The sequence below is a fragment of the Kryptolebias marmoratus genome, linkage group LG9 (genome assembly GCF_001649575.2).
Source record: "Kryptolebias marmoratus isolate JLee-2015 linkage group LG9, ASM164957v2, whole genome shotgun sequence".
Classification (NCBI taxonomy): domain Eukaryota; kingdom Metazoa; phylum Chordata; class Actinopteri; order Cyprinodontiformes; family Rivulidae; genus Kryptolebias; species Kryptolebias marmoratus.
Genome location: NC_051438.1, coordinates 24,881,830 through 24,907,552, shown reverse-complemented (window position 1 = coordinate 24,907,552; position 25,723 = coordinate 24,881,830). Strand labels below are relative to the sequence as shown.

The following is a 25,723-nucleotide window of genomic DNA, read 5'->3' as shown; positions in this document are numbered from 1 at the left end:
GCCAAACCTTATGTGTGATTTTGCTTGCTGTGGTGACCCCTGCAGAAAGGAGCAGCAGAAGAAAGAAAGGATTCTGTTTTAAATACATGTTAATTCTGGTTTTCAATGTCCAGCTCCTTTCATGTGTCATTATTATAAATCATAAATATTGTTGCATGGGCAAAATATTGAGTCCCATATTGTTCCCAGAAATTACTAATTATGGCAGAAATTTTGTTGTTTTCATTACTATAAATACTTTTTCGTGTGCAAATTTACTTTATTTTTGTCTTTACTGCATATATTTCATATCCATAGGAATTATGTTTAATAAAAAAATACATTGCAACATTTACCTTTGAAAAAAAGGAATTCTTGTAGACCCTTCCCTCAAATTTCCCCTAAACTAGCCTTTTAATGTAGTTTTTTTTTCTTTACAATTAAAGGTGAATTTGTAATTGGCATGGTAAAAAAATACAGCCTCAATAAAATTTAAAAATATAGTGCAAACTAAAACATGCATCAGAAACAGCATTAGTGCCTCCTCTGTGACAATATGGATGCTCGACACACTGATTACACATTTAAATACAAGATTTAAGCATGAAAAACATTTTTTTTGCATCGTATTTTCCTGACAGAAAAACTGAGTTATTTAAATAACTGAACAATGCCCTCACCCTGCTCAAAGCAAAGTCACTGCTGAGAGCTCTGTGTTGTCGTATGAAAAAGTCCAAACTAGTTGTTGAAGGCTTTTGAGAGTGAATTAAGACAAAACATCAGGCTGAGGATTGATTATGTTTTTCACAATCAGGTTTGATTGTGTTTGTGCCGCCAGTTTAGGAGCAGCTTTCATTTTTCATAGCTTGTTTTATTTGTGTCTTCCTGTTTTAGTGCTAGTAATATATTTTTCTGCCTTTTGTGTATGTTAATGCTTTGTTAATGTTTTCTCTTTTTACAATTTATTTTCAGTTATGATTTATTGCTAGGCCTGTTTTGTATTGATTTTACTTTGTGAGGTGCTCTGGGGTTACAGACATAATAAACAAAGTTGAATTGAGTAGTTTAATTATGGTATGAGTTACACTGGCATTTGCAACTAATTTTACCAGAGAGAAAAGGTGTTAATAACTGTTATTAAATATTTTTTATTATTATTATTTGTTTTATCTGGTCAGTTTGTTTCTGTTACACTGGATGACATGTACCCACTGCACCTCACCACTGCCCTATCCTTCCCCTTTTTCCTTCAATTGTTCAACTCTGCTCCTCATTCTTGCCATCCAAGACCCATCATTTATCATTCAGGGAGCTCACATGAAAAAAAAAGCCTTTTAATTATTTATTTTCTGCCTGTGTTCTGGGAAATTTGGGGCCAAGACCTTGTCGTCATTTACAAGAAGACCTCGATGGATGATAAATGTCCTGACCTGGTGATGTGATTGGAACCTTTACTGTTTTCCACTGCCCAATTGTTGTTTTTTTCCCTCTACCTCTGGCTGAAATTTTATACAGAAATCTATACCTCTGGCTGTTTTTATACTTCTGTTTTTACAGTATGTGATGTACAGAGAGCAAAAACTCTACTCAGTATATTCAAAACCAATGAGGTGATGTGATCTCACTCTGGAAAACATTTAAAATTTGATACATTGTGACAGTGTCTTTTCATACAAAATTATTAGAAATATTTTTCATTTTCTTTTGTAATAATTAACTATATGTACAATTTCCCTGAGAATTCTTTTTTTGAACATTCTAAACATCATTAAGCAAATTTAATTAATTTTCAAGCAGCCAATAAAATGCACTGATACTGATCATAAACTCGTAGTAATAAAAGCAAAGTCAGTCTTTTATTACCGTAAATGTGGATCAAAAAGTGAACTAGACTGGGTTATTTTAACAACAAAGGAAACTGTAATTTGGTTAGATTATCCTTATAATTTCAGAACAATAGACTAAAAAAGGAGAGCAATTAGTTAACAACAAACCACTAATGATCGCAGTCTTTGTTGAATGATTTAAAATTAGTAGATCAATGAAGCTGCCCTAATTGCACAATGCTAACTCTTTGCAAAACAAAACTATCCAAGGTAAAGGCCATAATTACAGACAAAGTTGAACTTTGTATACAGTATTGTGAATTCTTCCCATTATTTGACAAAACAATCTTAAGAGGGAGTGCCAACACTGAAACATCTCAGAGGAATTAAAATAAAAGCCGAGGGCCAAGCAAGTTCACAGACTTGGGTCTTTTCTCTACAATTTACTCCTCATTTTGTGCACAGGCACCATTGTGTGTGCACTGTGGTTTGATTAGTAGCTCCCCAGGGTTTGTCAAAAGGAAGAGAATGTGTTTACTACAACACTTTTATGCCATATACAACGTTCAGTTTGTGGTCTTGATTGAGCCCAGTAGACCAATTGGGATCGCAGCCTTTCCTCTTTCCAAACCTCTGTTGGTTAATTAACAAGACTAGGTAACTAGCTAGCTTCCTGTGATTGCATTAACAGGCGGATCTACTGAGTGCGTTTGTCTGTCTTTTAGTTATTTGGTCCTATTTGCAAAGTAAAGACAACTTCATTGCTTAAAAATTATGAGAAAATGAGACATGACACTTTTTTTTCCCCCTTGTGTAGCAAGAATGTTCATCCAGACAATTGTGTTGCTTGAGAGGACTGTTGTTGTTGTTGTCTGGGAAAAAGGGAAGTTAGTAAGAGGAATATGGAAATTTGACTTTCTTAGAAACTGTTTTCTTGCTTAGTTTGCATTTTATGTGGAATATCATCTGTTTTTTGTACTATGGATGGCTGGGGAAAGACACATTAACTTTGATTTTTTTTTTTTTTTTTTATTTGAAAATGATCACTAAAGTTGAGAACTGGAAAAAAGAGGCCAGAAATTTTTTTTGCTGTGTAATCCAGTTTGGTTTATATGGTTAATTGATCTGCATCAAGTGAAATGCTAGAGCTGTTTTGCAGCCTTACACAGGTACTGGGCTTTCTGGGTTATATTTATGTTACAAATTATGATTTTAAAATCTGTAATGCATTGCTTCCTGAAATAGCACACGTGCCATTCATGGCTTATGTTTGCCATCAAACAAATGCTTATTTTTGCCTGCATCCCATAAAATCCCTGCCAGTTCCAACCAAACTTTAGAGAAAAACCATGATGCCAGCTGCCCTTTGTGGAAAATTGGAACAGCTTGCATCTGTCTCTGTTGCCTTACTGAGCCGAATCGGTCCTGCAACAGAACGTTTGTGTATACTATACCCAGCCTATTATCCTATTACTCATCTGTTCACATGGAGCAAATGAGTCATAGGATGCTGCAGCGGGGTAGAATGGCACACTGAGTGATGAATTCATCTTTTCATGAATCCTCAATTATAACAAGAATATCAAGAATATTTAACTTGTAACCTTTAATTTTCTCTCATTTTATTATGTGTCAGAATCATACCCATTACAATGCCACTAACATAACAATGTGACAAAAGGAACATAAATTACTTTTATGCAGAGAGTCAGGTAGGGAGATACATGGACTGCTAATTATAACAAGCCAAAAGAAAAAAAAAAACCTCAAGGAAGAGGGGGATCATATGCATCATGCTTCCGACTGAGCCGGACTCGAGGCTTAATCTTCTTCCTGCTAAAATGGTGTGGAAATCTGAGCCATTATTGTCTTCAGCAGCGAGATATAATGAGCATACAAAGCTAGTCTGAGAGGTGTCACTGAAGAGCTGAGGCTTAAGAAAAGGAGGAGCATAATTCATCTTGTTTGTAAGGCGAGCCCTTATTAGAGGCAGCATTAGAAAAAGGCCTTGCTTGCGGCTCTTCTACACAGAAACTCTCTAATCGCTTTCTGTGGTGCTTTGAGAGTCAACACTTTTGTACGAATGACTGAGAAAAACAGTAGTTTGGGTTAAAGTGAATTATCACAGCATCACAGCGAAAACACAAAAAGTGAAGGCCAACGGGGGTGCATAAACTTCAATGCATTAGACAACAGGAATCCCTAATTTTGGTCACATAATTGCTTCATATGCAGTAATGAAAGAAAAAAAAATGCCAGAGCCTGCAGATGATTAATGGGTTTTGAATTTTTAAAAACCCAGACGCATACAGTTCACAATAAAAACAGTGGGATTTTACAGAACAACATTTGACAATAAAAGATTTTTTGTAATAATGACACTGAGGGAGGTATATATAGCTGCTCTAAAAAAAGAGTTAAAACTTTTTTTTACAAGAATTAGTTGTGATGGACAGTTTCCATGTCTCTTAATGTTAGCATGCAACACCTTTTGTCTTCAGTAACCTACATCTCATAATTCTACCCCTATCGAATTTCTAAGCTGATGCAATTTTGAAAAGATTGATGACATATTAAATGCATCTTCTGAACAGCAGATCTATTTAGGAAATATAATAGGTCCTGCTGCAAGTGGCCAAATGTTTTTTTTTTCTTCTTTTAATCTGTAGACAACAGAAATACACATTTGATGCTTTTAAACAGCCAAAAAATTACTTTAACACAAGAGCTGCAAAATAAAACCAAGTTGTACACCTCACCAATTAAAATCCCTTTGTCTTATTGTTTTTTACATCTACAAACGGTTCTGCTATTGTGCACAGCTAACCCTGTGATCAGATACTTTTACAGTGTTTTTGCTGTTCTCAGTTATTTCTCTTCAACTACAGATAATTTCATAAAACCTCCTCCCCATCATCTCTGCTGCTTTCTGCATCCCTCTGCAAAGTGTAAGTTAAATTCCCTAACTTAAAGCATGACAACAACTAAAAACAGATTTATGTTTGAAATAACACAGATGACTTTCATCTGTTATTAAATCAACAATTGGTAAATAGAATGCCAGTAATTAAAAATAATCTAGACATGCCCTTAATATGTTCATATGACATTCTGGTACAAGTTATATATATCTTCTGTAAATTTAATAGCATTTACTTTTTTGTGCACTTCGATGTCATTACAAAAACATATGGAAGGTTGAGATAAAATGCAGATACAGATTTGTAGAGAACAATATTTAAAAAAATTAAAAAAAAATCCTCCATGGAGGTGAGTTGTAGACACAAATCAAATCTGACGGAAGAAATTAGGGTGGGTGTTGAATCTAATATTGTTTGGAAAATGCAGTGACCCATATATTCTATTTCCTAGGAAGTGGTTTTGATTGCTCACACTTTGTGAGGGGTGCTGACTATGCAGAGCACATCATGTAATTAATTGTTGGAAGTCGTACCTGTCCAGACCATCTGGACAAAGAATTAGGCCACTGCGGTAGCCTCTAGCTCGATGTCATTATCCACTCCCCACCCCTGACGCACATTGGAACCAGTTAACTTTTTTTTTTCCAAACTTTTCCATCATAAGGACACAATGTCCTTCAAAGTACCCCAAAGGGGCATGCTGGAACAAGTATGGCACTGAAGTATTGTTTTTGTATTGGTGGTAACCCACACTAAAAGAATAAAAACAGGCCATTTAGTAAATCAAATGTCATTTCTTTCTTCCTAAAAAATATATCTACTATTCAGCTACTAAAACTCTTAGCATCAGATAATTATAATGAAAAAAAGGAGAGCACTTAATTATCAACATGACCTTTTTCTTGCCTATAGCATTCAGATGTATATTGGTTCTGATATTAATGTCATATTACAGCTTGAAAATACCCAATAAAAGCAAAGTTTACAGATCTTGTTTTGCAGTGGTTAAAAAAAAAATCTCTAGAATTTGCCTTGATCTCCCAGCAAATTCTGTAGACTTCAAGCAAAACATTTTTGTTTACTGTAGCAAATAATTATTTTGTGACTTTTGTTTCTTTTCAGCTGCAGCTTCCCCTTTGTAGCTTCATTTATGTATGTCGATATTCTGTCATTTTTTGATGTTGCCACTATAATCTGTGTTAGATATTACTAGGATTGCAAGTTAACTTTGTTTGTCACCTAATGAAGAAAAAAAACAATACGCTTAAAGTCATTTAGTTTTGGGAAACATTTTATTGAATAGAGTCATCTTTTTTCAGCAGCAGCCTTATCTGTTCATTGAAATAATGTAGTATATAAAGGTTTGCTGTGAATAAGAAACCAGCATCTGCAGCACAAAAGCATGTAATCTGGCATTCTTGTTGCAACTGTCAATACGTTTGTCATGCTTAGGGTCATAGATTAGGTTAGAGGTAGGTCCATGACATCCTAGTTTTCAAATGATTGTGTTTAGGCTGTCCACACGAAAACGCAAGGGCAGCATTTCAATATTTTTTCATTCTGATCCCATTTTTGACTCTTAAAACACAGTTTCTGTGTTGACACATGGCTGAAACAATAAAAAACTTTTACATTTTCACAAAAAGCTTCATATGTGGACAAGGCTTGAGATTTATTCCGTTTTTGTGTACTTTTGTTTATCAGTCAAAGTTTATGCATAATGACAACAGTGGTCAATGAATTTGATTCCTGATTTGCAGCAAAACGTTGTCTACATATTACAGCACAGAATCTGGTGAGTAGGTAAACAGTGGAAAAGTAATTTAAGATTATGTGCAGTGAACACAGAGATTATCAGCACACACTAACAGATGGACTGTAAGGTGTAGCACAGCTTGGCCAAATACAGGCTAAAAGCTAGTGTTTCTTTATAAAACAGCTGTCACAAAAGATAAGCTCAGCACTAAGGATCTGTGTCCCTCGACTGTAACAGTTTACCTGGAACATGGCATCCATCAAAGTGCTTGACACTGAACCAAAACTAATTAAAGTTAATTAAAAAATTCTAATATAAAATGCTTGTCATTTGGAAATTAGAAAATGTGTCCTATTAATACTTTATTCATGTGCAAGTACTTCTAAAAGTTTTTTCTTTTTTTTTAAGTGGTCCATGGAGTAACTGATAAATTCAAAGATTATTTAAATCTGTTTTCATAATAAAGCTTTCTTAGCCAGTTCCTCCTTTCAGCTTTACCTTTCAGCCTTCTTAAAAGATTATAGCTGCACTTCTCACTTCCTTACCTGTGAAAAGTCAAGAAAGTCATTAAGTTACGCAGGCACCGTCAATGTTCGGGATACTGAAAATGATGGGCGAAATCACTGAAGTGCCATGAGAAATGGCCTTGTTAATGATTTCTTTGCAAAAGCCTATGTCTGCAGTGGAGCTGGCTTCAGCTTATCTTCAGCAAACAGACCCTTGATGAAACCCGCCCAAGGTCTCCAGGTGGCAACAAACTTTTACTGCGTGGAGGCGGATGTGAGGAGTTGGAATCCTCAAAGCATCTACCGTAGGAAAAGAGTTATTTACACGAGTGTTTCCCAACCTATTTCCTCCAGAAATCTAGACTACAATTGTTATCAATCCCTCTTCTATTGAAGAAAAGTTTATTTATTTATTATATTTTGTTATTATAAATAAAATACTAACAAAAATTTGGGGCTTCTGTGCTATCCACTTTTTTCCCATTTTTATTCCTAACAACAAAACAGCAAGTGGTCTGAGTCTTTTCATTTCTTCAGAGCATTGTCTTGCCAATGAAATAAACCCCGCTGTGTCAAACATCTGTAGTTATCTAATTTTATCGGATCTGTCTGTCCAGCTCTTGTTTTCTCATCTACAAATATGCTCCATCCAAAGCAGATGATGCTTATCAGGTTTCCTTTCTTGCTGACTGAGTGCTCAAAGTGCTGAACAGTCAAGGAGTTTTGTCCTCTGTCTTTTGACCCTTTTAGCTGATTGGTAAAAAGACTTCTACTCACTGTGTGCTTTTTAAAGCAAAACTGAAAAATGGCATGTCTCATCACTAGAAAAATTAATAAAGCCGTGTTTACAGTGTTTTTGACGTTTGATGCCATTTCGGATTTGATTGACTGAGCTCTTATAAAGTACTTAAGTCCTGCCAGGTTTTGCTGGATTTAAACATATTGTAGCAGGACTTGGCAGCTTACCATTTGCTTTCACTCATTCGGTGTATAAGAAATTTTGATAGAAGCAGGTAACTTCATTTTGATTTTCACATACATATTTTATGTATGTGTGTGTGTTTTTTTTTTTGTTTTTTTTAATGAAACGTGCTTCACTTAAAGCCTGTCTTAAATTAAGTGCCCTAATACATATTGAAACAGATTTTGCCTTCAATAAAAATATATACACAAACAAATCTTTTGATAATGATTTTTTAAACAAATATGAATAGAAGGATTAGGAAACAAAATGAAAGCATTATTCTCCAGACTTCTTCCTTTGTCAAGAGGTTTGTCCCTCTAAGTAAAAATATACAGCAGCATATAGAGAGAGATGAAAAAATATTAAAAATTATCCAAGTATTAATTAAGCTTATAAAAAACTAGTCTTTGAACCATTCAGTTGTAATATTTTCAATGAAAGCAAACACTCTATGGCCTAAAAGATTGAGGTTTTGATTCACTGCATTTACCTTGAATGCATTGCCTTGACAGACCTAGAGTTAAATTATTAGCTTTCCACACCACCCCTCTCCTAATGCTTAAACTAATCACTCAGGGCTATTGTTAGCTAAACTGCTGCTGTGTAGAGAGCTAGAGAGTCCCTGGGTGGATCTAAATACTTTCTTACTTTTGCACCTTGACAGAGAAAGCAACTTCAAGGAGACGTGAAACAGATTAAAGAGAACAACAGAAAGAAGGGAGAAAAAATGGAGGTCATTTTTGATAACTGTTTTCTATGTTATTAAAATAAAAGCCAGCTTTATACTAACTCTAACATTAACTATAACATTAACTAGTGCAAGGACCTTGTTTTATATTACAAAAAATGTGCATCCTTTAAAGTTTTCTTTGTCTTGGTACTTCTCTAAAAAGAGCAGATGTGCTAAAAATGTGAGGAACATTTGTTTCACTGCAGGCCCCTTTTTAATCCAACCTAGTTTTATGACCATTTTTTGAGCTCATAACAAAAATAGATGAAAATAGATTTCTTTATTTAGCAGTTGCAGAACATGTTTTAGCCACTCCAATCACAAGATTTTAGAGGAAGTGACTGTGTTTTATTGATTGGTAGAAAGACTAATCTGCCTCATTCACACCACGTCCAAGGGAGCCAACAGAGCAGGGCATGCTTCATTTTGCCACAGTAATGACAGACACCTCAGGAGAGCCATTTGTATGGAAAAGAAGGTTGAAACAAAAATGATTTAGTGCAGATTTTGTTTTTTTGACAATGTGGGAGTTTTTTAAAGTTCTTTAACTTGACAGTTTTTTTTCCCATTTTTTTATTGTTGGCCAATCTTATTTTAATGTTTGTTCTTGAGGCATTTTGCAACTGTGAAAGCAATTTAATTAAACTTGAACTTGTTTATTTTGATTAAATTCCTGCTACATTGTTTTGCACTGTTTTGCACAAGTCAACACTGTTTAAGCTGTGACATTACCTGAGCAGCCACTGGCAATGCAAACACAAACCTACTCAGACATGTTTGACTGAAAGCAGCCTGTGGCTATTGCCTTTGACAAGAAGCCCTAACAAATTTGTATTCAAATTTAATGATCTTGTTTTTTTTTTTCTTCTTCTTCTTCTTTTGATTTTACTCCCACTTCTTCTTCCCAACATTGTTCCAAATGAGAAGTTTGTAAGACCACCTGGGACTTTCCTCATGAGTTATTCAAAAGTATAGGAAGGGAAAATATCATGGTAAGATAATTAATCATACAACTAAATATAGATGAGGAATATATTTGTTGCAGAGTTTGACTTTTTTTTCTTGAAGGCAGAACATAAACTTACAACATCAATATGTCAGTCACAAGAGTATGCAGAGAGAACAGGCTGCTGAATGTGTGACATACATACTAATGTATGTCACTTCCTCTGGCGTGTGAATATAAATCAAGGGAAAAGCATAGCTCTGTTAGGAACAATATTTGAAAAATAAGCATTGCCTGTTGAAGGCGCAGTTTAGTTATTTCTGAAGTGATGTTCTGTCAAATAATTATCGATAGTTGGTACCTTATCAGCAGTAACATCAGCTATAGAGCACAGAGTATGGAGAAAAAGGCAAAAGTCTTCATCCAGGCTAACCGAACAAGGACCCATTGTTTATCAGTTTTCAGGCTTATGTAACTTAATCAAACTTTAATTCTTTATCAAAAATCACATACCAGCGTGAAATAACACTAAATGGACTAATATAAACTTATCCACATTTGTATAACACCATTTGTTTAGTTTGTTGCTGTTTCCGAAACCTAACGTTTGTGTTACGACGTGATTATATTGTCCCTGTACAGTATATCACTGAGGCTGCGAATTAATCAGCCCACCTGATCAGCACGTCTGGTCAGTGCAAAACTTTACTCAGTTCCTGGCAGACTGATACGTTCAGCAGTGCCAGGACACTGACATTTACGCTGTCTGTGCTCAGTTTACATGCATTCGCTTAGTGACAAAAAGATTGTTTGATTGAGAAAGCAGCGACAAACTAAACAAATGGTGTCATGCAAAAGTGTAGAGGTTTAACATGAACTAATGTAGGATTCTTTCTTATTGTTCTGTATGAATTATTGTATGATCATTTTTCATCAGTTCTGATCTTTAAAATGCTAAATAAACTCACAATGTTGTATCCATTCATCAAAAAGTAAATGTTTTTGAAATACTGATTGACCAGTTTTCAGAATATGGTTTTATTTGTTGCTAAAGAAAGTTCAGCTCTTCGCTGTTTTAGCAAAGAAAAAGAGAGAAACAGACAGAGAGAGAGAAATAGAGAGCGATTACAAAATGGGGAAGGATAACAAACACATTTGGTGTTTTTTTAATCATGAGGAAACCTCTCCCACTGTGTCTGAAGTAAAAGGAAGCAGCATGACGGTCAATAAAATGCAATATTGACAAAAACATTCCAGTCAAGGACCAGTAGGACCATCATTTGGGGACATTTGTTACCACCGCTGTATCTTTTGTTTTATTTTAAAGCTATTGTTTTACAACCTCTGAATCATGCAACCTAATCAATATCCAATAAGGCTTGGTGATCCTTGCATGGAACATAGTCCTTCAGAAGAATCACACTGGATGGATGATAATAGCAAACTCTAAACTGATTGACTCTCCCAAATGGCAGCCTTGATTTGCCCTTAGAGAGTTCAGCTGTCCAGATGTAACTGCAGTCAGATTAGCCCTGTTAGGGAAATTACTCCTGGTAGGGATCATCCTGAGGATTCTTCATTTGGAAATTTTTTCATTACATCAGCAGTTTCCTAACTTAAATCTATGTTTTTAGATATATATTAGTTGCTTTTGGTAAACACTAAAGGTTAGCTTGTCATTGAATTAGTACTGAAAGTGTTTTTTACATCTAAATAGGCAGTAATTTATTCATTCACCTCGTGGACACTGTTGTATTAGTAACATAGATCACATTTGTTTCACTCAAAAACCTTTGATCTGTACACATATTTGATTTAAATGCAATAATAATATGCAGGGGTTGGTAAATATAAGATTCATGATATTCTAAAAACTCTCTTTAGGTTTAGGAATTTTAAAATGCAAATTAGATATAAGAAAAAGCTAAGTTTAAATCGATTCAAGTTCAGAAGTGCTTCTTTCACAGTTTTTGTTTTAAAAAAACAAACAAACATCTAAAGTCCAATATTTTATACAACTTGTGTTTCTTATTCACATCACAGTACGATAAACCTCCAACTGTAAAAAATAAAACACCAACGGGCTGTATTGTTTTTTTTTTTTTCTTTCTTTCTTTCTTTTCCAGAAGGTGCTGATAGCTGTCAATAAAATGAAACTTATCAGCAATGAGCTGCAAGGTCAGAGGTCAGACCTCTTCATTGGTTAAAGCCTTATAGCTTAAGGCATGTGTGGGAAAGTCATTTTGAATAAAATAAACTTTTGAATAGCAAAAGCTGAAAAAAGTGCCACAAATGACAACAACAGCAATTGGTAAAATTCTAAAAACAACTCCTTAAGGTTTTAAGCTATTATAATCTAAATTCATAATGGAATTATATTGATATGGTATTTTTGCATCGTCTTATTGTAGTAATGAAAAACATTTTCTCAGTTCTGTGTTTGGTTTTAACAGTAATGCATGTTGGAACCATGATGCATTCAATTTGCTGTAGTTATTCACTTTGCTGTTTAGTTAGGTTTCTGCTACAGGCATTTGCAAAGTTATTTCACTTGTCTCTTTCTATTACAGCTGTTAGTTGATATGGCTGCATTGCTTTTTTGATGCCCCATTTTCAGTCTTTGGTCTCAAGCTGCACAGGCTCCTCGATATATTTAGTTTTTATTAGAACGTTTAGATGTAGGTATTGGCCAAGATGAGGTGTGTGGGTGGTGGTGTAAAGGGGTTTGCCAACCACTTTTAACTCTCCCGGTGGTTGAGTCACTGTACAGATGAAACACTCCCTGAATTAGAGCTGATGTAGGCTGTCCAGACATTGAGGCTTGGGTGAGAGTTGGGGGACCAAGTACCAAATACATGAGGGCTCTCAGGAGCCCACACAATGTATTAATGGTGACTCCATATGCATTTTAATCAATTCACACTACTTATCCCAAGGCTTTTCAGATTTAAAACCAGTGAAAGAAAATCACTCAAGGTTGTGCTCATTCTTTTAAACATGCTCTTTAGAATCCAGGCTGAATAAAAATGCAGTCTAGATCAGTAAAAATACAAGAGTTGAGTGTCAAAAATTTGTTTAGGTTTATGCTGGGTATGTAGCTTTATTACAAAGTCATTTAAGAAAAATAAGATCAGGGGGACCCAAAAGTTCCTTTTCATTTTCTGCTTGACCCTTGTGATTTTTTGTCTTTTGTCTTGCAACAGTTTGTTATATTTAAAAGAACAGATTTCCCACACCTGCGGTACTGTTGGTTCAAATCTTTTGGTTAGCATACAGTGTTGATTGTACCTATGGGGAAGAAACAGCATTCGTCACAGTGTCAGAATTGCTGTTGTGGGCTAATTCCTCTGTGGGTGGCAGCAGGTGGAAAAAAGAAAATCCCTGCATGTCTCAATAACTCAATAATAAATGTGGAAAGAAAACTATTGAAATATAACTATTATTTCTAGCTGTTCGTTGCACACACACACACATATATATATATATATATATATATATATACAGTATACCCCACTGTCAATTTAAAGGTGCATTCATTTTATGCTGTATCAGTTTGTTAGTATTTTTTGTAGTAGAGGTTATTTCTATTTTATAAAACACATGACAATAAGAGCCCCAATAAGACATTGCTCAATAATAAACTTATTTTTTTCTTTTTCACTTGACCCAAAAATAGTCAAATACCTCTGCCTCCCAACATTTTTGTGCCATCTCATATTGTCAAATTTTTCTTCTTTATTTTCATCATCCTACATTTAATTACCAAGTTTTCTAACTTTTTTTTACAAGCTTGTGATTGTCTTCAAAGCTCATTAATCTAATGGCTACTAAACATGTGATTAATTCTCATCTCTGAAAGGCTTTCCTTGTGGGATAGATTAAGATCTGATTCTTTGTCTGATGCTGCAGTTTTGACTCACTCCCAAACCAAGCGTTATCAGACTCAAAAAAGAGCAACTGACTCAATCAACCAAGTTTATCTCTAATTAACACAGATTATCTGAGCTTTAACATCGCTCTGTAAGCCAAGCAGAAGGGTAATTTGTGCATGGAAGGCTATTATTGCCTTGAGGCTGTTGATCTTCTCTTTTAAGGGCTCTAGGTCCCAAAACCATGTGACCACGATCATGTTGCTGTTCAATGTTAGTGTGTTCATGGATTATACACTCTGCCAAAGAGAAGACTGTTTATGGCAGGAATTTTTTTACAATTTCTCCTGCCATCTGCAGGCATTATAAATCCACAGAAATGACATTGCTCAGTTGCATTTCTTTATTTTCGTCTGCAAGCTCTAAGAAATACTCCTATTTTTTGCCTTTAATTATATGTGTTTGCAAAACTGAAGGTGGCAGAGTTGATTAATTGTATCCAGGTCACATCCTGTAAAGGCATTCTGTTGCACGAGAAACTCAACAAAGAATGCTTCATTAAAGAAGTACACTGTCATTTTGCAAGCTGGCAAGTTCACCTTAAAGCTGTGCTGCCCTTTACATGGATCTTCTCAATAATGGATAAGGCAAAGAGCATTGCTGTCTCGTCCCACTCATTAGGATCTCATTTGATTATTTGCAGATGGCCTTTTAAAAAGGTGGGCTAATTGCACGTACAGACTGCAAACCGAACTGCATGCTAATAACATCCTTACTTCGAGGTAGCATTATTACAAACTCCTTGCTCTAATAAAACAAAATGATAATTTAATAACTTTTCATTGCAGTAACTCTTATATTATGTTGTTTAGGAGAGACCCCTGTCCAAATGACCCCATGTTTTCTTTTCTTCTTAATAATGATTAAAATATCTATAACCTCTAGAACAGCTGCATGTGAGGCTTTGAGTGGCATCATTCATGGTAACTGTAAAATATTCTAATTTATTTTAACCAAGTTGTATTTGTCTAAATCCAACCTGTAATAGATAAATGTGTTTTTTATTGTGTTTCATTTTGTTTATTGCTTTTTTTTAGTCTCTAACTTGGGTTTTATTATAAAATTTCAGCTCATATAGATAACATACTTCTGCCCTGTTTACTTATTTAAAGAAATAAAATGGTTTAATAAAGGAAACATCTTAGAATGAAATTTGCTCAAATGTGGAGAATTTCTTACAGTTACCAACATTATTGCATTCTGAAGAAAGAAACAAATGTCTAATACAGTCACTAAGTACTCAATAGTTTCTGCTGCTGTAGTTTACTGAATGTCCCTGTTGTTATATTTGAGTGGATTAACAAAGGATTACAAGAACATATTAATGGGAGTATTTGATTATTTGGTAATTATCTGAGAAAAAAAAACAATGCTTCTGTGTTTTTAGAAAGATGGGATGGATCATTTATTGATGATAGCCTTTTGTTGTGCTTGAACAGGACAGAGGGTGGACTGGGTCAGAATATTTAGTCCAATTAGTCACTGGTTTGATAAATTTTTACAAAATTGCATTTTGGAGTAAATCTCTCTGTGCTCAATTAATATTATTACATATTTTAAATTAAACTGTACTAAATTAAAATTCATCAGAACAAACTAAACCAAAGTGTATAAAATTAGATTCACTTTAATAGTAGAGCACCTACCACAGTTTTTAGTTGGTTCCAAATAAATAAAAAAAATTCATACTGTCTACATGTCAAAGAAAATGTGTGATTTTATCCTTTATTTCTTTGATTAGAGAAAAATGGTTTTAATTCATTATTTTTACCTTCATTTTTGATTTATGTTTGTATGTTTGTATAATGTTACATACTAAATATTTAAAAAAAATAACAGAGCTGCTTCCTTGAGGACAGCCGTGTTTCAGCAGTTGAAATCTTGTTACATAACTGCTGTGCTCAATATGTAGTACATTCACACCCTGCATGATTACACATAATGTTGCTTTAATCATTACCCTTTTCCTCATACAGTCCCATTCCTCTGCAGCTTTTGCGTCAGTTTTCAGAATTTTTTATTTTTTTATTCTTACCCTGACCTCTAATGCAGTTCTCCATCTAGACCTGCTATCCAAGTCAAATTATTAAAATAAGATGTTTTAATTGTCATTTTTAAGGCGTGTTTGTTATTGCTGGGTAAAGAAAGCAACGGTCTCCCTCTATCCACCACAAACACATAAGCTCTTCAATGTGAGAAGGAATTACATTATGTGAAATGACCAGTGCCTGGGGGCCACATCAAACACAGAAAGAAAACCTTTCCAAAGGAGATTGAGTCAGGTCAGTTTCACAAGTGTTTTTTTTATTGGTTGATTGCACTAAGGCCAGGTTGTTATCTAAATCCGCAAACTACTTGGGTGAAATAAGTGCCTTGCAAGCTTTCAGGGTGTGTAAACACAGATAAATGTCATCACAAAATGTTTACAACCAACAGTTTGTTAGGATTATGACTTAAGACAACAGGGTAAACAGAATGCATTATCCACAATGTCAAACACTAACAGAGAAGGTGAGCAAATAACATATTAGGTCAACTTTTATATGCATGTTGTTTGATGAATTAAAAAGTGAACAGCTGTCATATCCCTAGACGCCAAAATATGATGGCACATTACATAAAACCTCATAACACTATCCTCGTCTCAATGCTCTTTTTTAGACCAACATTGCCAAGATCTGTCAATGAGTCATTCAAGTTATCATTTTGCATGATTATATTTACTCCAACTTGGAATTGTGGGGATAATTAGTTGGCAAATAATTTGAAATCAAACATGGCCAGTGGGAGTCCACTTGTCATGACAGGGAGAGAGACACTGATAAACAATTTGACCCATCACTGCTTGACTCAGTTGGCTCCAATTAAAACTAAATCAACTGCAGAATTTCTGTCTGCAGGACCAAAAGAGGTTCTGATCAGAACCTGACCTATAGTCTGTACATGCTGGATTTAATATTGTTGTACTTGTTATAACTTCTGTTGTCTGTACTTGTGGTAATGAAGCAAAAAGCATGACAGACTTAACAACTGAACCGGGGATATTTTATTTTACCACAAAGAAAAATCAATGATGGAATAAATATAAATGTCAGGCCTTCATTTGGAAATCGCCTCATGCCCATAGTAACTGAATAAATGAACTCTTGGACTTTCAGAATGAATTAATGATTATTTTCAGTGTGGCTGTGAAGGTCCAGTTAATATTTATTGCCTGAAATTATCACCAAGATAAAATACAAAGTATTTAAAAATGTATGTTTGAAAAAGACGTTTATTTATATTGCATAAAACTTTTCTTTCCAACACAATGCCATGGGTTCCTATTGCAAGACATAACAACCAATAATAATTAGAAATGAAGAGTAATACGTTCTGTTAGAAATGAATTGTAACAATGGCACCATAAATGAGTTAAAAAACTACATTTTTTGCACTTAAATAGACATTTTCCAACAGCAACTAAGCAGTTTTAATTCCTAGCCTGACTCATCCACTCACTCACTCATTTTCTGTACCTGCTTAAATAATGTGGGGGTGGTGCTTTCCCTGCAGGTCAATAGCTGAGAGTTGGGGTACACTCTGGTCAGGTCAGCAGTTCATTACAAATTCTTAATCCTAACCATGTAAATAATTATCTAAAGACAGTCAAGAAACACACAAAAGTGTCACTGTAATGTGTTTTGGTTTTTGAATTATCACCAAGACAATAAAGACGATGGCATCCATTGATGTGATGGTTGCATTGAAAAAGCTGTCTTAACTGATTGTTTTCTAACCTTAGCTTATTTGTGTTATTGTCTCATGGTATTGCCTGTAGAAAGCCCTGAATGAAAAAATATATATATTTCTTGGTTTGTAATCAGCATATTTTCTTGAAAGCACTTCACAAACTGGCTTTATCTGTTTCCTTTCTATGAGGGCTTTTTGTGGAAACACTTAGAAAAAATGTTCGCATTGATGGATGAATGAGTTATATTTGAAGAAATAATAGATGTCTGACATGGCTTTTTTTTTTAAATCAGAGATGTTCACCCCCTCCTGTGACCTTGGTTAATGGCAAGTTTAAAATACATATGTTTGTGTGGCAATTAGGAGTATTACCAAAAGGAAAAAATATATATGGTACTATGGATTAAAAAACATGTTGACTCCTCACTGAAGATTTTATTCGACCATAGTTTTCTAAATATTTGATTTTAAGAAACCATGGCGGCTGCTGGAGTTCAAAACTTAACTGACTCATGACATCGCTCTGATTCTTGTAAAAAATATATAGAGTTAAAATAAGGTTAAAAACTATTGAAAAGTAGAAACAAAATTAAACCAGTAAAAACAAAAGTGTATAAACATTGAAATGTGACACTAACACAGAAAGTATCAGTCAATTGCTTTGGGAAGTGACTGTGATCTAGCCTATGCAGGAACAATTTTACATATGTTTGTTTTATGATCAAACTTTTTTAGTTTGCTTATCTAGACTCCAAATCAAAAGGTCAGAGCTAGATACAGTAAATCTGTATTATTCTGATAGATGGAGAAGATAGAGAAAAATATGTTTAAATTGTTTGTGTGTGATTCTTCAGCTGACAGTGGAACAAGCTATAGGCCATTTGTAAGCCAGGAACAAGTATTTTATGTTGAATACTGTTTTTGTTAGCTGAACTAAATATAGAAAGCAAAGAATGGTGACCTCAGATATAATGATGATTTTATATTTTTGTACTCCTGTAAAGCATCTTTGAGTACTTAAAAAAGTGCTATACAAATACAATGCATTATAATTATTATTATTGTTATAACTGCTTCTTAAGTTTATTTTCAGTGATTCACATAGAAAGTACTTTATGACTGGGAAGTAAGTGTGCTAAAATGTGGTAAAATGCATCATGACTTAGTATTTGTGACTTTAGTATTTATAATCAAAACATAACTTGTTGAAATTATTGTTGAGCCTTTTGAGTGCACATGGTTCAGATGTTTTGCATTGTGCAGAAAACGGTTCACTTACATGCTGACTTAAATACTATTAGTTGTTATCCTCCTCAAAGAATCCAATCCCATGCTAATGTGGGTCATGGGCCAGATTACAGAAACACTGTCATTATGTAGTCGCATTTTACATGTTGGATTTCTGCAATATTATTCTTTCCAAATGTCATTGAAGATTTCCAAAATAATGAGTTAAAGTAAATTTATGTAAAAAAAATGTATTGTAATGAAGGTCACAAATGTTGTACTTTCATGCTGTTTTGAGACCAATTTGATTTATTTATTGAAATTTGGTTTTAAATCCTTTAAAATAAGTATTTTGAGATTTTGTTTTTTTCATTTTTCATCATCGAAACACTTATCTCATTTTTCTGTCTGCTGTTAATAGTTTTACAATGATGTTCCTTTGTTCCAAAAAGCTAACAGTATTTTTTGTCAAACCTGGAAAACAAAATGAACTTTAACAGAAACAAGTTATTATTATTTTAATTTATTTTTTCATCAAAGTTGTGATATTTGTTTGCCACAAGCTCTCATTGATATTTTGTCAAATATTAGTGTAACAACCATCAACCATTTTCCCAGAGGCACAATCTGAGTTGTCATAATTTATTAAATTATTTTATAGGAACACAAATACCACAAGGTCCACCATAAGTCACTAAGTTCTATTTTTCTTCTTTCTTTTTTTGCAGAACCGTGACAGAATGGTGGACTGTATGAGCAAAGTCATGCTGCACACAGTCGTCTCATGCTGGCAGCCATTCCTGGGACTGGCACTTGTGGCTGTCTTTGTGGGATCTACCTTGGGATGTCCTTCACGCTGTGAGTGTTCAGCACAGACCAAGGCAGTTGTCTGTCACCGCAAGCGCATGCCCAGCATCCCAGATGGCATTCCAACCGAGACCAGGATTCTGGACTTGAGTAAAAACAAGATGACAATGATCAACCCTGATGACTTTGCTGCCTTTCCTGGGCTTGAGGAACTTGACCTCAGTGGAAATCTTATTAGCTATGTTGAGCCTGGAGCTTTTAATGCCCTGTTTAACATGCACTCACTCAGTCTTAAAAGTAATCGTATAAAGCTCATCCCTCTGGGTGTCTTCACAGCCCTAACAAATCTTACCCAGCTAGATATAAGTGACAATAAGATTGTCATCCTTCTGGATTATATGTTCCAAGACTTGCATAATCTGAAGTCTTTGGAAGTTGGTGACAATGATCTGGTTTATATTTCTCACCGTGCATTTAGTGGACTTTTAAGCTTGGAGACACTAACTTTGGAAAGATGCAACCTTACAGTTGTACCCACTGAGGCCCTTTCCCACTTGCATAACCTGGTCAGCCTCCATCTGCGTTACCTCAGCATTAGCACTTTGCATCCATACTCATTCAAAAAGCTTTTCCGGCTGCGACATTTAGAAATTGATAACTGGCCTTCACTGGACCATGTGCCAGCTAATACCCTTCATGGACTAAACCTTACAACACTGTTTATAACCAACACTAACCTGTCCACTTTCCCTTACCAAGCTCTTAAACATCTGCCCTACCTGACGCACCTCAACTTGTCCTACAACCGCATCAGGCACATTGAAGGGGGCATGCTCATGGAGCTTGTTCGGCTGAGAGAGTTGCACCTAGTTGGAGCTCAACTAACGTCGATAGAACCGTATGCCTTTCAAGGCCTGCGGGGTCTCAAAGTCCTCAATGTCTCTCACAACCGACTGGATACATTGGAAAAGGGTGTGTTTCAGTCTCCTGAGGCTCTGGAAGTTCTACTGATTGACAACAACCCGCTAGTATGTGACTGTCGTCTCATGTGGATTCTACAGAAAAAGCACTCCATTTTCTTCGGAGACTCACAGCCAGAATGCAGCACGCCTGAGGGGATACGCGGACGACCTTTTAAGGAGTTTAAGGAGACTCTGCTGTCTTATTATGTGACATGCACAAAGCCAAAAATTCGTGAGAACAAGACACACACATATACTGTGGATGAAGGCCAGCCGGCAATGTTGCGCTGCAGTGCTGAAGGAACTCCGAGGCCAAGTGTGTCGTGGTTGTCCCCACGTCGACGACTGCTGACAAGTAGGAGCCATGGACGACTGATGGTGCACAACAATGGCACACTAGAGATTAAGTCAGCGGAGATGCAAGACAGTGGAGTGTACCTTTGCCTTGCCTCTAACACAGCTGGAAATGACACCCTGATGGCTTCATTGGCAGTGAAAAGTCTTGGATCACTGTATGCTAACAGGACCCAGCAGTACACAGATCCCAGCAATACCACTGCCAATGGAACAGCCGGCGTGACCCTAGGTTTGGATCTTAAGACTATTTTGGTGTCAACAGCTATGGGTTGTTTCACATTCTTGGGAGTGGTCTTGTTTTGCTTCCTGCTCCTTTTTGTTTGGAGCAGAGGGAAAGGAAAACATAAAAACAACATTGACGTTGAGTATGTACCCCGGTCAAAGTCCAATGGCACCAATGTTGATTCAGCAGAGGGACAAGTTGGTCCTCGTCGTTTTAACATGAAGATGATGTGAGTTTTATATAGATATATACATATTGTGAAAAAGAGACACATTCAAAAGAGAGCAAGATCAAGATGGGGATTGTGAAAATGCACAAAGTATAATGTATTTTTTGAAAAGAAGATGAAAGGATTGGTCCTGAAAATCTTCAGGGTATCTGAACTAAATGGGAAGTACCCTAAGTTACTGGATTTTGACATACTGCTTGGATACAGTCTTTTAAATACAACAAACAGAATACAACTGTTACATAAATGCCAGTTCGCAACTTCTTGGATGAGGAATGGAAATATTTGTCATCATGGAGACCTGAAGAAAAACAGTGTCATGTAATATCTCTTTGAAATTTGTATGCCCTAAAAGAAGCCCTTGGTTTTGAGTTGACTACAGATTCAGCTAAACAATGTACAGTACAAATTTGTATCTAAGCTATTAACCTACTTTGTTTAGTTCTGCGCCATGCCTATTCACTGAACAAATCAATGAAACAGACCATGGTTTCTTTCTTTCAGTACTATGTTTACCTAATGCTTCATTATGTACATGTTAGTGCATATTCATTCAAGACAACTATTCATAGCAATATTCATGGGATGCATTAGCCAAAATTGTAACCCCACATGTTCTGCAAGAACAATATTCAGACTTGAAGTTTTCATTGATTTAGGAAGGGCTTTTATAGTTGATTTTCTGTCCCTGTTCCTAATTGTCAACTAAATATTATTAATCATATATTATTTACTAATATAGATATAGGAAAATATTTATAAAAAATATTATTGATTTTGCAAAAATCAATTCCTCAACACTGTTCAGGATTTAACATTACACTTGAATCATCATGAAGATGGCCTAGTATTGGTTGAAGTATCTACACAAACCACATTTCTGTCCTATTTTTGTCTTTTTATTACTTTAACTGTACCTTTGCTGGCTGGCAAACTACATGTGTCAATTTTACAAAAGTGACATTTGCAACATTTTTCCCTGTAGGAAATTTGGACTTTGTTGTGGTAGTTCTTCATTTTGTTGTTGAATCATTTAGATTGTGAAAACTACAAAAAGTAAAAGTTTAAAAAAATGTATGTGAAATAAATGAAGATGTATTTGTATCAAAGAGTCTGACTAAATGGCTAAAACACTGCAAAATTTTCTTCTCTTCACACTCCTTTAAACTATTATTTTGTGTGGTTTTATTTTTAACACATACAGTTTTATCATTCCTTCAGAAAAAGGAAATTATGTCATGTATAGATTTGAATTCATTAAATATTAAATATTTTTACATATTTCTATACATTTTAACGACAAAAAGGATGAGGTAATAAATAAATCTACACATATAATTTTCAATTTTGGATAATTATTTTAATACTAATGTTACAGAAGTCAAGATCCCCAGGTCCACATTATCAGTTTTCAATCTTTTAGATGACTGATTTAGCGATATCCTATGTTTATAAAATGGCTAAAAAACACAGATGCAATAAAGAGAGTTTTGACTTTTGGAAGTATATGTGGAGTAATATCAGTAGTCGGTATCTTACCTGCAATTGATAGCAGTCTGAACAATTGCAATTTGAAAAATGAGGAACAATTTTTTTTGGAGTTGGTAAACTGACATTTGATCGTTCTGGTGCCAATTTAAAGCCAGTTTTAGCCATCTAAAATCACTTGGATCATTTTTTAGAGTAGTTCAAGAAAAAAAAAAGTGAAATAGTGTAAAAAGTAAAGAAGGGTTTGAGGTACCTATTCTGGATGTCTGAAATTCACTTTGGGCAAAGTTTCTGTCTGACTAGCACTAGATTGAGCTTAAAAAATTCTCTCCAATTCTCCAAACTCAGATCACTCTAATTGCTGTTTACTGCTGGTAAGATGCTGACTACTCATAAATAAAAATAATAATAATCTAAAATATCATTTCCAAGGACTGGGAGTTTGCTCTTCTTTTGATTTTGTTCCATGTGCTGAAAATCTACTACAATTACTTCCATGCTGTCCCCTTCTCTATAAAGTAAAAAGCCCTGAAAGCTGAGCAAAAATGCCTTCAGAGAGCATAAATTTAACTAGAGACCATACCAAAAATGCGCTTGAAACTGGACCAGTGTAAGCCTAAAAGAACCCACTCCAAAGCATGTTTAAGTACTTTACTGCCTCATTAGTGCTTTCAGTCACAGATTCTTTAACTTTATGCCAAAAGTACAGAACTGTAGACAATAACAAACAGCTCATTGTTCATGAAACCTTGTCATTTCAGTCTTATCTCTTAAAAGTTTACTTTATCCAGCCTCTTTCAAATGCAAGTCAAAAACCATTTTAAGACAATGTAGAGTTAGGGACTATTTGAAAGAAAAAAAATGGAGTTCACAGCACAATCATAAGTAGCAATAATTTATGCACAACTACTTGAATCACATAATAAATTAGAGAAAGTATTTTTGTTGTCCTCTTTGGTTTGTGGAATCTCATCAGGAGCCAGAGAATAACGTCAGATTTTAAGCTTGCAGTTCTCTGATCTGTTATAAAAAAATCAGGAACAAACAATAGTGTTCAAATATACAAGAGAAACATGGTTACCTTCAGAGGTTAGCAAACTCATTTTTCTCAAATCACATTAATTTTATTTGAATTCCCAAAACATTTGAGCAGTGCTTTGCTTTCATGAACAAAGGAGTTTATTTAACCCTCCCATGGCCTTCAGGTCAAATGGACCTGACATTACAAGGACTTCCCTTCCTCTCTTTAGTTACGAGGACTTTAGAAAGGTTAAAATAAGGTAAAAAAGGTCTCCATTTTCTATGTTTAAATGATGAGTTCCTTGCCTGCAATGGCATTGGGACTTATCAACATAGGATTCATGCTGTCAGTTATTGTAAAGATATCTGCAAGTTACAAACACAAATGTGTTTCCCACCATGTGGTTCATCTGTTAAAGAAATTGTAAATTTAGACAGTTGTAGAATGCAAACATACAACTGACATTGATCTTTATATTAAATAATTTAAAAAAAAAACCTGTGATGATTGACATTTGTGGGTAAAAGACAAGTTTGTATAACCTAGATACATTTGAAAAGAGTCACAATTGTAAAATGGGTTTCCATGGTGATGGTGAAAATAATCTTTTCATTTTATGCAGATCTCTTTGTACTAATTGACTGTATTTTGAACAGGCCCGTGCATTTGCATTGCATCTACAAAGGTGTCAGTGCTGCGCGGCTGTTTGTCCTCCTCTTATCAGATATTGACTGATCTGACCACTCTTATTTTCATACTAATTAGTGAGATAATTTTCCAAAGCAGATGGGAGTCCCAACCCAATGTGACTAATGCAGTTTTGTGTTAAAAATTGAACAGTTCCTGGCACAAGCTGTACAGGGGGAAAAAAATAAAAAAAAAAATCACTGACTGACTTATCACTATAATTATTCTCAATCAATCAAATAGGTCATTTACTTCAGTCATCAAGATTAAAATGACAGAGATTCTGAAAGGTCAGACACACTTCAAAACTTTTAATTACATGAATAATCAAGTATTGCTTAAAAGATGTGAGAACAGGTTTAACTAATGCTTTTTTTTGTAATCTATAAACGTTATTGCTGCCATATAAAAAGTATCATAAAAGTTGTTCAAAAGAATTTTACTAAAATAATAAAACATTAATTTGTGATTTCTATAGCAACTTTCCCACAGAGAAAAAATCAGAAATTGATAATAACATAAATATAACAAAAGCAGGGAGGACAGAGTGAGGGCCTGCTGGCTGAATCTGAAGGATTTATTCGATTAATCTGCAGCTAAAAGCCCTGGGGTTGGCACATATAATTAAAGGTTACCATAGTTATTTTTTTTCCGCTTGTTGGGGGCTCACAAACCAGAGTTTGAGATACAAAGCCAGTGTTTTGTTTTTTTTTTAAATTAATTGTTTCTTGTAGTTTGTTTTAAAGTGGTATTTTTTAACCTGTTAATGCATGACACTAGGCCACTTACAGTTGATAGGATTGATTAAAATAATAATAAATGGAGTGGCAGCTGAAAGGATACGAGGGAGAAGGGATGCAGAGTTAATAACAAGTACAATATACTGATAAAATATTATGGGCAGTGCCTGATTTGAGCATCTTGCACTGGGGACAGGCAGTGACTTGTTACTCTAGTGCCTGAATTATGGAAAAAAAAATAAACAATTTACTTTCTTAAGATTTAAATTACCCTTAATAACAAAATATGTGAGAGGAGTTTGGAGAGGCCATGGAGAGCGACTTCCGTGCAGCTTCAAGGCAATTCTGGTCTCGGCTCTGCAATATGGACGTCAAGGACAGTCCCCCTGGATTGGTAGACTGGGGCGGTGGTCCCCCTATTTAAAAAGGGGGGCTGCAGAGTGTGTTGTGCACTTCACTTTCTTTTATTCATGCTTACATGTCTTCTGTATTTTTGCTTTAAAGCCGTTTATTTATGTATTCATATACAAACTATTTATTATGCGAGTTTCAACATATTTATGGCTTAAGATGGGAGTGAAAGCCACAATCTTTGATCATGTGATCTCAAAGACTGAAATTTAGGAAAGCGAATGATAGGTACACATGACTATAAATATAGTCAAACAAATGCATTTGTGTGTTCACAAAGTC

At 35.0% G+C, this 25,723-nt stretch overlaps 1 protein-coding gene across 2 annotated transcripts in view; it reads left to right on the top strand.

Moving 5' to 3' along the window:
• The window catches only part of lingo2 (leucine rich repeat and Ig domain containing 2), a 172,241-nt gene extending 149,929 nt beyond the window's left edge, over positions 1-22,312 (top strand). For both annotated transcript variants that reach the window (XM_017417394.3, XM_017417390.3), the window contains one exon: positions 19,245-22,312. In XM_017417394.3, coding sequence (XP_017272883.1) covers positions 19,257-21,098 — 1,842 coding nt within the window. In that variant the 5' untranslated portion in view covers positions 19,245-19,256 and the 3' untranslated portion in view covers positions 21,099-22,312. The remainder of the gene's footprint in view (positions 1-19,244) is intronic.
• Positions 22,313-25,723: the final 3,411 nt, after the last annotated feature.